General features: G+C 42.2%; 1 protein-coding gene across 4 annotated transcripts in view; it reads right to left on the bottom strand.

Moving 5' to 3' along the window:
* LOC137434551 (phosphatidylinositol 4-phosphate 5-kinase type-1 gamma) overlaps positions 1–13,191 on the bottom strand; it is a 101,821-nt gene that overhangs the window by 5,217 nt on the left and 83,413 nt on the right. The window contains exons 13-16 of one of the 4 annotated variants that reach the window (XM_068127686.2): positions 11,577–11,727; positions 11,391–11,468; positions 3,231–3,360; positions 2,496–2,562 (exon numbers count right to left, since the gene is read on the bottom strand). In XM_068127686.2, coding sequence (XP_067983787.1) covers positions 2,542–2,562; positions 3,231–3,360; positions 11,391–11,468; positions 11,577–11,727 — 380 coding nt within the window. In that variant the 3' untranslated portion in view covers positions 2,496–2,541. The remainder of the gene's footprint in view (positions 1–2,495; positions 2,563–3,230; positions 3,361–11,390; positions 11,469–11,576; positions 11,728–13,191) is intronic. The other 3 variants (XM_078785665.1, XM_078785666.1, XM_078785667.1) reach the window with 3 other exon arrangements.

Here is a 13,191-nt window from a genome sequence, read left to right on the forward strand (position 1 = left end):
TTGAGTATTAATCGTAAATGAGTTCAAAGCCTTTCACAATGGTCTCCGAGACCTTCGTAAAACAAATAATAAAATAAGTTTTATTTTTTGTACTTTCACATGGAAGATAGGATTATTGTCATTCAAAATTTTCAATTATGCTTCAGAAAGAATTTGCTAGAAACCAATTCATGCCAGTGATACAGTTGTATGTCACAATTGAGAAAGGGGGGGGGGGGGGGGGGGGGGGGAGCATGCATTGAATGTATGTATTTGTCTCTGTTGATTTGAATGTGTGAGGACATTAACTTGTGTTTGTGACTTTCAATTTATAATTTGTATGTGTGTGCATTAGCACATGCGTGTATGTGTGATTGTAAATATGTAATGAGTGAGAGAGTGAGAGAGTGAGAGAGTGAGAGAGTGAGAGAGTGAGAGAGTGAGAGAGAGAGAGAGGGAAAGAGGGGGCTGGGGGTAGGGGGGCTAATCTATTTTTGGTGGGATTAATATATGATCGGCAACATGCAGCAAAGTTTCGATTAATAATTTAAATATAAAAATTAAACAAACACAAATATATACCCACACACGATAAACAAGGTCAAACAACTGCAGAAATACAAAGATAACTCTTAACATTGTATTGTACATGTATAAGCAGGGAGGTGAGAGTTCGAGTCTCGCTCTCGCCTCCCTGAAATTAAAATGAGGCTGAAATAAGCAGCACGTGTACCTGTCTAGTTCATTCCTTCTTTGTCATGGTTCTAAATGTCTGTGACTGTTAAATCACAACCAGCTCTGTGATTTTCTTCTTTATCATATGGCTCTTAGTTGTCATAAATCTTCTATTTTGTCATCTTCACATAATTTGTTCATTATCAACATGGAAAAGACCATTCCCATCTCTCATACATAGAGAACATAATGGAATACACGGTTCAATGCACTAGCACCATACGGCGGCTCCGCACTGAATGGACTCAAAATGGCGTCAAATCGTTAGTTGTCGCTACTCTCTCTATAAAGGGACTCTACCCTGCCTTGCCCCTGCCTTGCCCCTCCCCACCCACTCCCCCTTCTCCCCCTCCCTTAGTATTCCGTCAGTAAAGTGATGGGTGGTATTTTCTGTTTCAAAATATTCGGAGAAAGGTTGCCCCTGTAGACATCAGCCTGCATTATGGCAAGTTGAAGAGCATCCAAACAAGTTTACTGTGTCTCAGATATATTTTCTGTTGCCTGCTTCACGAACGATCGATAGTCATCTGGTTAGGGGTTCCGGCCATGTTCATTTATCATATAGTCAGGTTCACTCTGTCAATAAATTATATTTCATTCAAAATCATGGTAGATTAGCAAACCTATACATTTTTGGAAAGGTTATAGCATAAGGAAACTAAAAATCAATGTTTACATTTGGAGAGATACCTGTATGGCGGCCATTTTTGATTTTCAAAATGGCCACTGTAAAATACATATTTTGTTCTATTTCTGCCTCTAATTACCCTAAAAACTTTTAAAATAAAATATACTAAACCTATATTTTCAGGGACAAGGAATCCAATGAAAGTATCAAATTAGTGCTGTGGGGAATGGTAAGACACGAATCAAAGGTTTTGAATTGCAAAATACTGTCTTTATATTTGCGATAAGTTGCATAATCAAATACATGTTATCATTTTGTACAGGCAGTTAATAACATCAAAATGTGTCACAATAATTCATATCACCATACACAGGCAGTCAGCAAAATCATATATACACATGCAGTCAGTATAACTTCACATCTACACAGGCAGTCAATGGCAAAATATACACAAGCAGTCAATGGCATCAAACATACACGATTACAGAATATGCCATTTAGAGTTCGTCATCACTGTCCTGTGTGTCGTATCCGACAATATAGTCCGCATCGTTTTCGCAGTCCGTTCCACACAAGCAAAGGTCGGTCAAATTGATTGGCAAATCGAATTGGTCGAATGGTCGATCGAATCGAATTCGATGAATCGAATCGATCGAATTGGTCGAATGGTCGATCGAAGCGATTGGTCGAATGGTCGAATGGAATTGGTCGATTGGTCGAATTGGTCGAATCGAATTGGTCGGAATTGGCAAATGTAAACATTGATTTTCAGATTTTCCATGTAATAATGTTTCCAAAAATGTATATGTTTGCTAATCTACCATGATTTTGAACGAAAAAACATAGTGAACCTGACTAATACTGCATGTTAACAATAAATAGTCGTGCAAGCACACGTGCATTTTCTCGCTTAGTCGGCCAAAAAGGCCGTCCAAATTTGTCTCTTGCTGCGCGGTTGTGGATCACAGCAGGCTGGTTGTGGGTTTCCAACACGGTATCTTGCATATCACATCACAGCATGGCATATGCTGGAATCGGTATTACGATGGAGCGCCTTCTGATTCAACCGAAACCTGCACAACCCACGGCACTACGGAAACTTCAAAATTCCCTTTGAGCTAATCTTCTGGAAAGAAATATCTTCCATCTTTACCAAGAAGAAGAAGAAGAAGAACAGCCTGTTTCTGATGAAAGCACCATCATTGCAATCCATTTTTAATCTGCAAAAAGAGTTCAATAAAAACCCAAAATTTTTTTAACACAAATACAGAAGTGACTGCATTACCTCACAAAGAGTTGGTGAATATGAAAATGGAGTCTCCGAAAACAAATAACGTAGCCCCCGAAAAAAAAAATCCCGAAAAAATTAAACTAAGGCCTATTGATTTCTTGCTCTATACTGGTTAATGATCGTTATATATATGTTACCCCACCTCTCATCCGATCTTAATTGCGATTAGCAATTCAGCACACCCAGCTCTACTAGAGTGTGGGTAACCCTTTCCAAAGTCCAGGCTTCTTACTCCCCTGCATTCTTTTTCTCCCTCTTTTCTCTCCACCAATGGAATTACCTCTGTTGATAGTGTCCCTCCCTCTCCCAATTTAAGGATACAGCGGATGACCACCATCTCATGTTTCAATTGACATTACATTTTAATTCCTCCCAACGTCAGTCATCCCTCACCTTTTCTTGCAGATCATGTTTTTATGTTAGTCAAATGTCTACTTGGTCCCTTTTACATCAATCAAACACCCTCATCGTCTGTCATCCTCCTCCAGCTGCAACTTTGTATTTCAAATAGAACTTTCAAAAGCAGCAGGCATAATAAGCTAACTATTTAATAAATGAAATACAACAAAGCAAGCCAAGCTAAAAAGAACAACTTACAAAGTAAGCATCTCTTTCCTCGCTCTCTTCTTGTTGTGAGTCTGTCGCATGCAGGGTGGACTCTTCATTCTGTTCACCCACGCTCTCCGTAACCATGTGAACAACAGTCTCTGATGACAGAGACTCTTTCCTATGAAAACCACAGCAATACAATCAGAATACCAAGTGACTACGCAGGTCAAACAACAGTGCTTTTTCGCAAACTGCACGTCGTAAAGATGGGGAAAAATAAATAAATAAAAACCAGCATCACCCCACACCTACAAAATTAATAATTCAACATCATTCTTTATAGGTAGCCCAAAGCAATACCAACCCGGAACGGCCCTCGGAAGAGCGCACACCTCTGCCAGGCCGAACAGTTTACGTTTTGTATCCCACTCATATACCTGATCTGCATCCGGGCCTGAACCAAAATCTAATCGGTTTGTTCTTGTCACCTAACCAACTCCTCGTTTCGTCCGAATCCGTCCATAACTCTGAGATATCATGCTATATACCGTTTTTGCCCCTATCATCCAATAGTGAAGAATCACTTCAGGAATTCTAGTATCCGGATCCAGACCTTCACCAAAATTGAATCAATTCGTCCTTGTCACACACCCATTCTGTCCACCAAGTTTCGTCCGAATCCATCCATAACCTTTAGAGATGTCCTGCTCACAGACAGCCAGCCAAATGAACAAGGTGTCAAGCGGTAGGTAGCCTGACAGGTATGACGAAAATCGAGAGAACCTTGCCCTTTGAACATGGTCATTTTGACAACATCTTTCCCACCAGTTTATGCAAATTAAGTCACCGTGACCTTGACCTTCAATCAGTACAGCCCAAAAACAAACTGTTGCTAGGAATGCCGATGTTCAGCGAGAGTTGGCAATTTGATAACTGTATCTTGAAGCGTTTCTGAGTTATCATCTCTTTTGCCCTTAAAAAACCCCTATGCTTTAATACTTGGAAGTTTTTAATGTTAATTTTATTTAAAGTTAATAAAGTTAATAATGTCGCGCAACTCCGATTAACACCAGAGTTGCGGATCGCCGATCACGAAGGCTTTAACTCCGAGGTGGAAACTCAATGGCGGATTCCAAAACCTAAAACACCCAAGCGCGCGGAATGGAGGGGAACGGCGAGAGCCCCGTAGCCTTATCTATTAAAATCAACCACCCGGTAAACTGCGTTCAGATATATGTACAAAAATAATGCAAGGGTTTATTGGGAAAAGCAAAGACAGTAAAAGCACGCGCCGGTAATGAAATAATCCTAAATCGGTATCCCGCACACCAGATATCAAAGACACAACGAGGGATATGAATTAATAAAAAGAACACGTTATGTTAAATCGTGAAATGTGGTGTGAGCTTATCTGTTTGTCGTCCTGTATTGTTTGCCGCCCACCACGGCTCCGTTCGGCCCCGATGTACCCACGAGGCCTCGCTCCAAGCTCCGATCCTCTCGCCGCCCATGAGGTCCGTGCACCAAGCGCCAAAGCACCGAACGCAGGCCACCGACTCCACACGAGGTCGATCCCCACAGGAAGCACGAAAAGACAGGAACGGAGAGAACGCAGGTGTGACTGCACGTTAGGGTGCATCAAACGCCCTTAGGTTCTTGGATTTTAATGTCTATTCTCTCAAATGTTACACTTGTTGGTAGAAGTATGTATGCAAAAAATAAATGAAATCAGAGGTGGTCCTGGGTGGCCACCGGCCACTTTTATATATTTAGGGCCATTTTCGGGGCCGCACTATGTAAAAATGTTTGATTTTGTTATTTTACACCCAAACCTAGTCATGTTTGGTATCAAATTGAAGGTCTTGATGAGAGGAATACAAATATAACAATTTTATGCAAAAAACGATGGTTTGATAATTAGTTTGTATTTTTACATGAATGAAATCGGAGGTCTAATCGTGGGTCCCATACTAGTAGTCTAATAATATCCTTTATTTTCTTTCAGATGGCAGATAAGAAGACCAGATTAGCAAGTGCCATTTTTGGTCTTGGCAATGCTTTTACAGAAGCAGATGGTACATTGACAGGAGTCCGCCTCCCAACTTGCCGGCAGGTTCTTCGATGCGTGATGTGGTACATCCAGAAAGAAATATGTGAAGGCAAACAAACTCAGCCACTGAAATGGAAATCTGCCAGCATCGTCCTTATCCAGCTGAAAAAATTCTACACTAAAGCAAATATTCCTATGCTTTCAGACCATCAATGCTGCAAACTAATACTTGACCTTCTTAATGACAATAACAAATTGCGTCAAATACCTGTTTCTCGCCGAGAATCTCCAAGCACTTTGGCTAAGTTGCAAACCATGAATGAACGTCTTGATAAGACCTTTGGTGTATGGACAAAAGATGCAATGACAAACATTAAGAATGAGGAAGATAGAGTATTTTTAGAGTCAATGAAATCTGACAGAGTAGCCTCATTTGGTGGTGTTGACAAGAAGAAAGTTGATAAAGATCATAGAAAAGAAAAACGCCTCTTAGCGGAAGCTTCAAGACGAGAACGTCATGAATCATCCAGTGTACAAGAGATGACAATTAGTTCTGTATGCTCTGATGATAGTGACTCTGCAGATAGCTTGGAAGAAACTGAAGAAGAGGCGATTCCAGAGTTTCAAAGGAAGCGTAGTCACCACAGATCAACATATGCAGGTACATCTGCCTTTATTCCTCATGATATTCTGAAAAGACATTCAGTTGTGTCTGTTGCTACTCGACTAAACATAACTCCTGTTCAACAGGTTGCGCTCACCAAAGCTGTAATTCAAGAGGCAGGAGGTGATCCACGTCGTGTGACCAAGTCGTACTCAACTGCTGATAAGGCTCGACGATCAATAACAAGTGCTATCGCCAAAGATATTCAAGAAAATTGGATCGCCCCAACAGCTGCAACACTTCACTGGGATGGCAAGCAGATACCAACGCTCACAAACAAGAATGTCAAGGAAGAAAGATTGCCAGTGTTGGTTGGGAATGCCACTGATGTAAAGCTACTGGGGGTGGCTAGATATCCTCCTGGAAGTGATAGGTCATCAGGTGACATCATTGCCGAGCACACTTACACGTATCTACATTCATGGAAGTGCAAACAATCAGTTGTCAACTTATGTTTTGACACAACAGCATCAAACACTGGACACGTTACAGCTGCCTGTGTTACCATTCAATCAAAACTGGACCGTGCTCTTCTGTGGTGTGCATGTCGCCATCATGTTGGAGAGGTAATCCTGGATCATGTGTTTGACGTTCTCAAAATTGAGGCATCAAAGTCTCCAGAAGTATCTTTGTTCCAAAAATTCCAGAAGAATTGGGAACGCATATCGCATGCAAAGAATGAAAGTTTAACCAAAATTGACATTTCCATGTACAATGACTATGCACAACAGCTGCTTTTATCCTGCAAAAACAAGGTTTTAAGCACAATCCGCACAAGCGCTTCATACTGTAGGGAAGACTACAAGGAAATGGCACAACTCTGCCAGGTAGTCCTCGATGATGATGTCACAAAACAAGGAACACTCCACAGACCAGGGGCCATGCATAAAGCAAGGTGGATGTCAAAGATTCTTTATTCCATCAAAATATGCCTACTTGAAGAGCAAATTTCTCTACTACCTCGAGGAACTGTAACAACACAACATCAACAGAAAAAACTGAAGGAGTTTGTTGTTTTTGTTGTTTATATTTATTGTGATTGGTGGCTCATATGTCAGTCTGCTTCAAATGCCCCATGGTTTGATTTGTGCTTTTACAAGACTCTGCTCAACTATAAAGCTGTCAACTCAACCATTTCAGTCAGCGCTGTGAAAGCCTTTGATAGACATTTGTGGTATTTAACCCCAGAACTGGTTGTTTTGGCACTGTTCAGCAATGCAATTCCTCAAAAGGATCGTCGTGCCCTTGCAGATGTGTTACTGGCCATACAACCAGATGAAATGCCAAGCACTCCAAAACACCGCTACGGTTCTGGATATGGCAAACCGTCATTTCCAAAAATTACAGAAGCGACAACCCTGGCTGATCTTGTGAACGAGGACTCGTGGTTTACAGTAAACCTTCTTCACCTAGATATGACCTTCCTAACAGAGGATGTTGACACTTGGCAGAACAATGAGCACTTCAAGGCAGCCAAGTCCATTGTGGATGGGCTTAATGTTGTGAATGACCCTGCGGAGAGAGCAGTAAAGCTCGCAACTGATTTTGTCTCAACTGCAAGAAGAGAAGACCACTTCCAAAATCTTCTTCAAGTGGTTGAATGTGACCGCAAAGCGAGGCCAAATTTGCGGAAACGAGCAAAGTTGGAGTAGTGACATTGGCGTTGTGCTTAATACATTTTCAAACTTTTAATCAATGAAAGTACAATACTACAACACTGTACTACAACTTTGTAATATGAAGAACGATTTTGGTTAATTTTACATTGACATGTAAGGTTGTTTTAACTGTTTGATATTAGGCATTTAGTAAAAGTAGGACTTTACTTTTGTATATAGGTATAATGGTTAATTTTACATTATCTTGTAGTTAATTTGACATTATCTTGTAAAGTAGTTTAGCTGTGGCCCTAAATGGCCCTAAATATATAAAAGTGGCCGGTGGCCACCCAGGACCACCTCTGATTTCATCTATTTTTTGCATACATACTTCTACCAACAAGTGTAACATTTGAGGGAATAGACATTAAAATACAACAACTTTTTGAAAATCATGGGGCGTTTGATGCACCCTACTGCACGTCTCGTCCTTCCAACTCGCTTCTCAAAACCCAACTCGTGTACTCAGGCCGTGAACTGCCAACCAACTGCTGCTGCGCGACTCGCTCTCGTGCACTCGGGATCCAACTCACAACTCGTCACTCTCAATGGCGTTCGGTGCTCGTCACTCAACTCTGTCAGGATCGCACCGGGACTGTACTGCTCGACAACTCCACTCAACTCCTGTGCACACGAACTCTCGATCAAACTCTCAACCACGAATCCAACTGCTCTGGACTGCGCCAGGAATGTAACTCTCTCCTTCGAGTCTGCGCCAGGAAGGTAAGGCCGAGAAAAATATATTTCCGGTCTCTGGTCAGCGCGCGCATCGATTTTGACACTGCGCGTCAACAATTTTTTTTTCTCAAATTATCGACGTGCTCGCACGGTTCTCCCCTACAAAACTACGTTTAGTTTGTTCAAATCCAACCAGCCGTTCCAAAGATATGAGTAGTTTTGTGTGCCGTGACGTCATGAATCCAATCGGCTGGATATTAATATTGTCATTTCTTGAAACGAAGACGTTCTTTGTCGGGTTTTTGTGAAGCAACCAGAAGGCCTAGAGAGCTGCGGGTGGTCTCGTTAGTTAGGCCTGGATCCTATCTCGTTTGTCATGAAGTTGTAAGTGTCTGTGATAATCTGGTGGACTGAGAGTCAAGAGATCGTGGGAGACCATCGGCCTGTTCGACCACTTGCGCATGCGCAGTGTTGACGCGATCGACGCATTGGAATGTTTAACGGTACGGCGAGGCGATCTCGAGAACGAAATGGCAGTCTATAATATGCTTGAAGAACTTAATGATTTTCAGAATAAATACATTTTAAAATAACTAAAGCTTGTGTTCATCATTTACAAAAAGGCCGACCAGTCCCATTGGCTGTCTTTAATTTCTCTCTGGCCGGCGCCACGGCAGATGAGGAGAACCGCAAGGCATGAGGACACAAAAAACAACACCTTTATATGTGCAATCCATGCTTAAAAAAAAAAACCAAGAAAAAAAAAACCGCATCGCCGCATCAATTCTGGAACTTTGGTCTGACCAGAGACCAGCAATATATTTTTTTCGGCCTAAATAGTCTCCTGCGCAATGGCGTTCAGCTCTTTGTATATATCCCCGGCCGCTGACGTCAGCATTGGCACACTGTCCTGCCAATCAGAGCCGCCAGTGTTTCGCCAGTGAGCTCGCCGGCTCGTCCAGGGGCACGCCCACTGCGCCACTCTCACTCCCGTCCCCTATTCCTTGGTCACAGCACGTGCTATGCGAGGGCGGGTAGGCCTCTTGGAGGTGCAAATAGTGGTGGCCATTATCGGCGGTGTCCTAGCCCGATTTCTTCCTAAGTCATGTCAGGGGGTCTTGTCAGTCTTCCTAAGTCATCACCAGTCAGCCTGGTGTTGGCTTAGCGGTTAGGGTGCCGGCTTGGGATCCTAGGATCCTGGGTTTGAATCCCGGTCGATCGCTGAATTAACACCAGGGGGGTTGACTCAGCCTGTCATCCTTCCGAGGTCGGCAAATTGAGTCCCAGGTTGCTGGGATGAATGATCACGGTGTGTACCCCGGTTTAGAATAGGTACACCATATCCCTGCGCATTGTAAGAGGCGACCAAGGGTTGGCGTCAGGAAGGGCATCCGGCCGTAAAAACATTGCCTCAAACAGGGAACCATGATTGTCATGGGGCCCGCAAGGCTAACCCCCGCTCCAGCGGGGAGAAATGGCCTTAAAACGATCATTCATTCATTTCATTTTCATGTCGGGGGGGAAGGGCGTCATTAATGTTGGACTAACGGAATCCTAACCCTTTTTGAAGCAATGTTTTACGGCCGGATGCCCTTCCTGACGCCAACCCTTTTTGCCGCCTTTAACGACAAGCAGGGAATTACCAGTGAACTGGTACTCAATTAGCCGACCTCGGAAGGATGACAGGCTGAGTCAACCCCCCTGGCGTTAATTCAGCGATCGACCGGGATTCGAACCCAGGATCCTAGGATCCTAAGCCGGCACCCTAGCCGCTAGCCCAACACCAGGGCTCTAAAGGCCTCTAAAGGCCTCAAAAATGGCCTCTAAAGGTGGTTTAACGGAATCCTAACCAAGTGTCTATGTGGTCTGTAGTGCCATAAGGGACAAAGGTTTGATTACCAGATGAGACATACAAGGGCTCTACTCATTAACCCCTACACTACCTAACACACGAATCTCCTGGTAGATTCACAATCATACATCTTAACCCGACAAACGCCTACACATGACGTATTACAGGAAGTGTTCCTTACCGCGACACACGAAGCATGGTACCTACTCAAATCTACTCTGCTCTACATATATCACTACCCAAATTCATAACAATAATAAAGTTCATTAATTTAAAGTTAATAACTTTAATGGAAGACTTTGCCATGGAAACGACATTATACATTCAACGGATTGCCGCCATTTTGGAAGTGCATCATCTGGACCCCAGCCCCTGCAGAAATCTTGTGTTTTAATAATGATCGGATTATCAGATCTGCTCGAAATTTGTAAGTCATGTTTTTCAACACATTTGTGTCAGGTATGATGTCACGTAGTGCAAACACTTTTGGTTGTTTTGATTTTATGCAAATGATGCCACTGTCACCTTGACCTTCCTTTGACATATATAGTCAAATAATATTGACAGCCTCACTATTTTCCTTTGGCACCCTCTGGTAAAGTATGACTAAGATAGCTGAAAGCATTCGCGAGTTATCGCACTCACATATAGACAAACAAATGAGACAGACCGACATGGGACGAAAATTCTCAATTTTATCATAACAAACAATCAGGGGTGAAAACATAACCTCTGTCCACCTTCAGTAGTGGAGTTAATTATCCACTTAATAAAACAAGTGGAATATAATTCTGGGAACAGGATAAGAGTCAAATGCTTATCCGGACCCCACCAATTAATTTTCCCTTTCACAGGAGTGGTATCCAAAACTATCAACACCTAATGTGCTAATAACCATTAGTACTGAAGGTCCAAAAATATTATAAATCTACTATATGAGAGATGTTGGTCTGTGTGTGTATCTGTGTCTCCATTTTTCTCAGAGATGGCTGAACGGATCTTCGTCAAACTTTCAGAGGTTCAGTGAGTGCCTGGGAGTGTTTTACGGGGGGGGGGGGGGGGGGGGGGGTTCGTTTTTTGGGAGTATTATAAAAACAAAAAAAAACAAAAAAAACATCGCTCGATAGTGCCGAAGCCTTTTAAAATTAATGCCAGTTATATACAAGTACACAGCAACACCGTGGAATTTCTGCTCGTACTGTATATGAGAAAAGGCCCTGAAAAAATGAACATCAAGTCAGACAGATGAAGGATAGGTAGCTGCCAGAGAAGGTAAAGACAATCGAGAACGTTCAACGGTTATCACCTTAGTTGAGAGTCTGGCTGTGATGAAAATGTGTCAGACATTGAAGGTAACTCTGCATCATGTGCTGCTACCTCCAGACTATACCAAAAAGAGAAAAATTACACTTAAGAATGGGGCTTTAAAAGAGGCTCAAAATGGCAATAAAAAAAAAAGAAAAAAAACATTCACATTTGACAACAGGTGTACCTGGCTGCTGCTGCTGCCATTTTCAACTCTATTGTTGTGTGATCAACAGTGGAGAGGGAAGTCGATGACAAAGTGGTTGCAATGGAAGCAGTGGTGGCTTCTTCAAAGGAGGGTGGAGTGCTGGGGAGAATGTCGGGTCGCCCTTGGGGCGCTGCCCAAAAACCCCAAAAACAATTAATTAACATCGGCAAAGAGCAAACAAACAAATTGCACTAGCCCAAAGGCCTGGGTTTGAAATTGCTCATCATCCTGTCCAATGTGTGGCAATGACACACAGCATTCTCTGCAAATATGTATCGACCCAACCTCACACAAAATTCAGTCTATGATGACCATATCATAAATTATACAGAACAGACTTCAATTTGCATTTTTTTAAAGCAATAAAATAATAGTTCAATAACGAAGACCAGGGATCAGTACCCCAAACTAAAGAGGTGCCAAATAAAACTCAGGAAGGTGTGCAGTAGAAGAAAAAACAACCATGGAATCTTAGTTTCATAGCTTGGGAATAAATACACACAACAAACAACAACTCAAAACATACACTATTTATAAAGGCACCAACTGATGCAGCAGTCAGACAGGATGGTGCAAAGATAGTTCACTTACCTTTGAGTTGTCAGAATGAGAACGAACTGTCAGATTGGTGCTTCACAGCAAGTGCGTTCCATAGATGTGTGCCACCCATCATATGGACATTAAGATGGGGGCCCATCTGCTAGTATTAGTTTGTGGAAGTTAAAGATCCCACAGTGTTGAAGTAGTCAGGTTATCGGCGGTACGCTGGTCAAATCCTTACGCTAAACTGGAGGTAGTAAGTGGAATTGGACGGATACCCATTGACACCAGGTTATATACAGTCACATGAAAAAGTAAGTACACCCCATGTAAAGTTTTGACTTTTTCAACATATTTCAACATACAGCTATTTGATCTTCATTTCAACAATATTGAGAGATAAAGGTGATATAATATAACAAATATCATGAAACATTTACATTTTGTAGTCCATTGTATAATTTAAATAAACATAAATGCAAATTTCGCATGTGGAAAAAGTAAGTACACCCCTACATTTATAACTACTTCAAATACTTAAAATTAGAATCAGGTGCACCAGCTCAGGTGCAAATGATTAGAACATCGTTAGAGAGGATCTTGGAGGAACCTGTCTTATTTAAACCTCAGACATTTAGTTTGGTTTGCTCTTTGTTGTTGAAGTGTGCGGCGTCACCATGCCTAGATCAAAAGAGTTCTCTGAGGCCTTCAGAACAAAGGTTATATATGCCTACGAGTCTGGGAAGGGATTTAAAAAGATCTCCAAACAATTTGAAATCAATCATTCGACTGTCCGGAAGATCATATACAAGTGGATAAGATTCCAAACAACTGCCAACTTGTTCAGGCCAGGCCGCCCCATCAAGTTCAGCCAGAGAGCAGACCGCAAGATGCTGAAAGAAGTCTCTAAGTACCCCAGAATGTCATCACGGGACCTACAGGTAGCTCTTGCCACTGTTGATGTCAAAGTGCACGAGTCTACCATGAGAAAGAGGCTGCACAAATTTGATCTATATGGGAGGTGTACCAGGAGGAAACCTTTGCTGTCCAGAAA

The sequence above is a fragment of the Myxine glutinosa genome, chromosome 10 (assembly GCF_964187855.1).
Source record: "Myxine glutinosa chromosome 10, kmMyxGlut1.1, whole genome shotgun sequence".
Taxonomy (NCBI): domain Eukaryota; kingdom Metazoa; phylum Chordata; class Myxini; order Myxiniformes; family Myxinidae; genus Myxine; species Myxine glutinosa.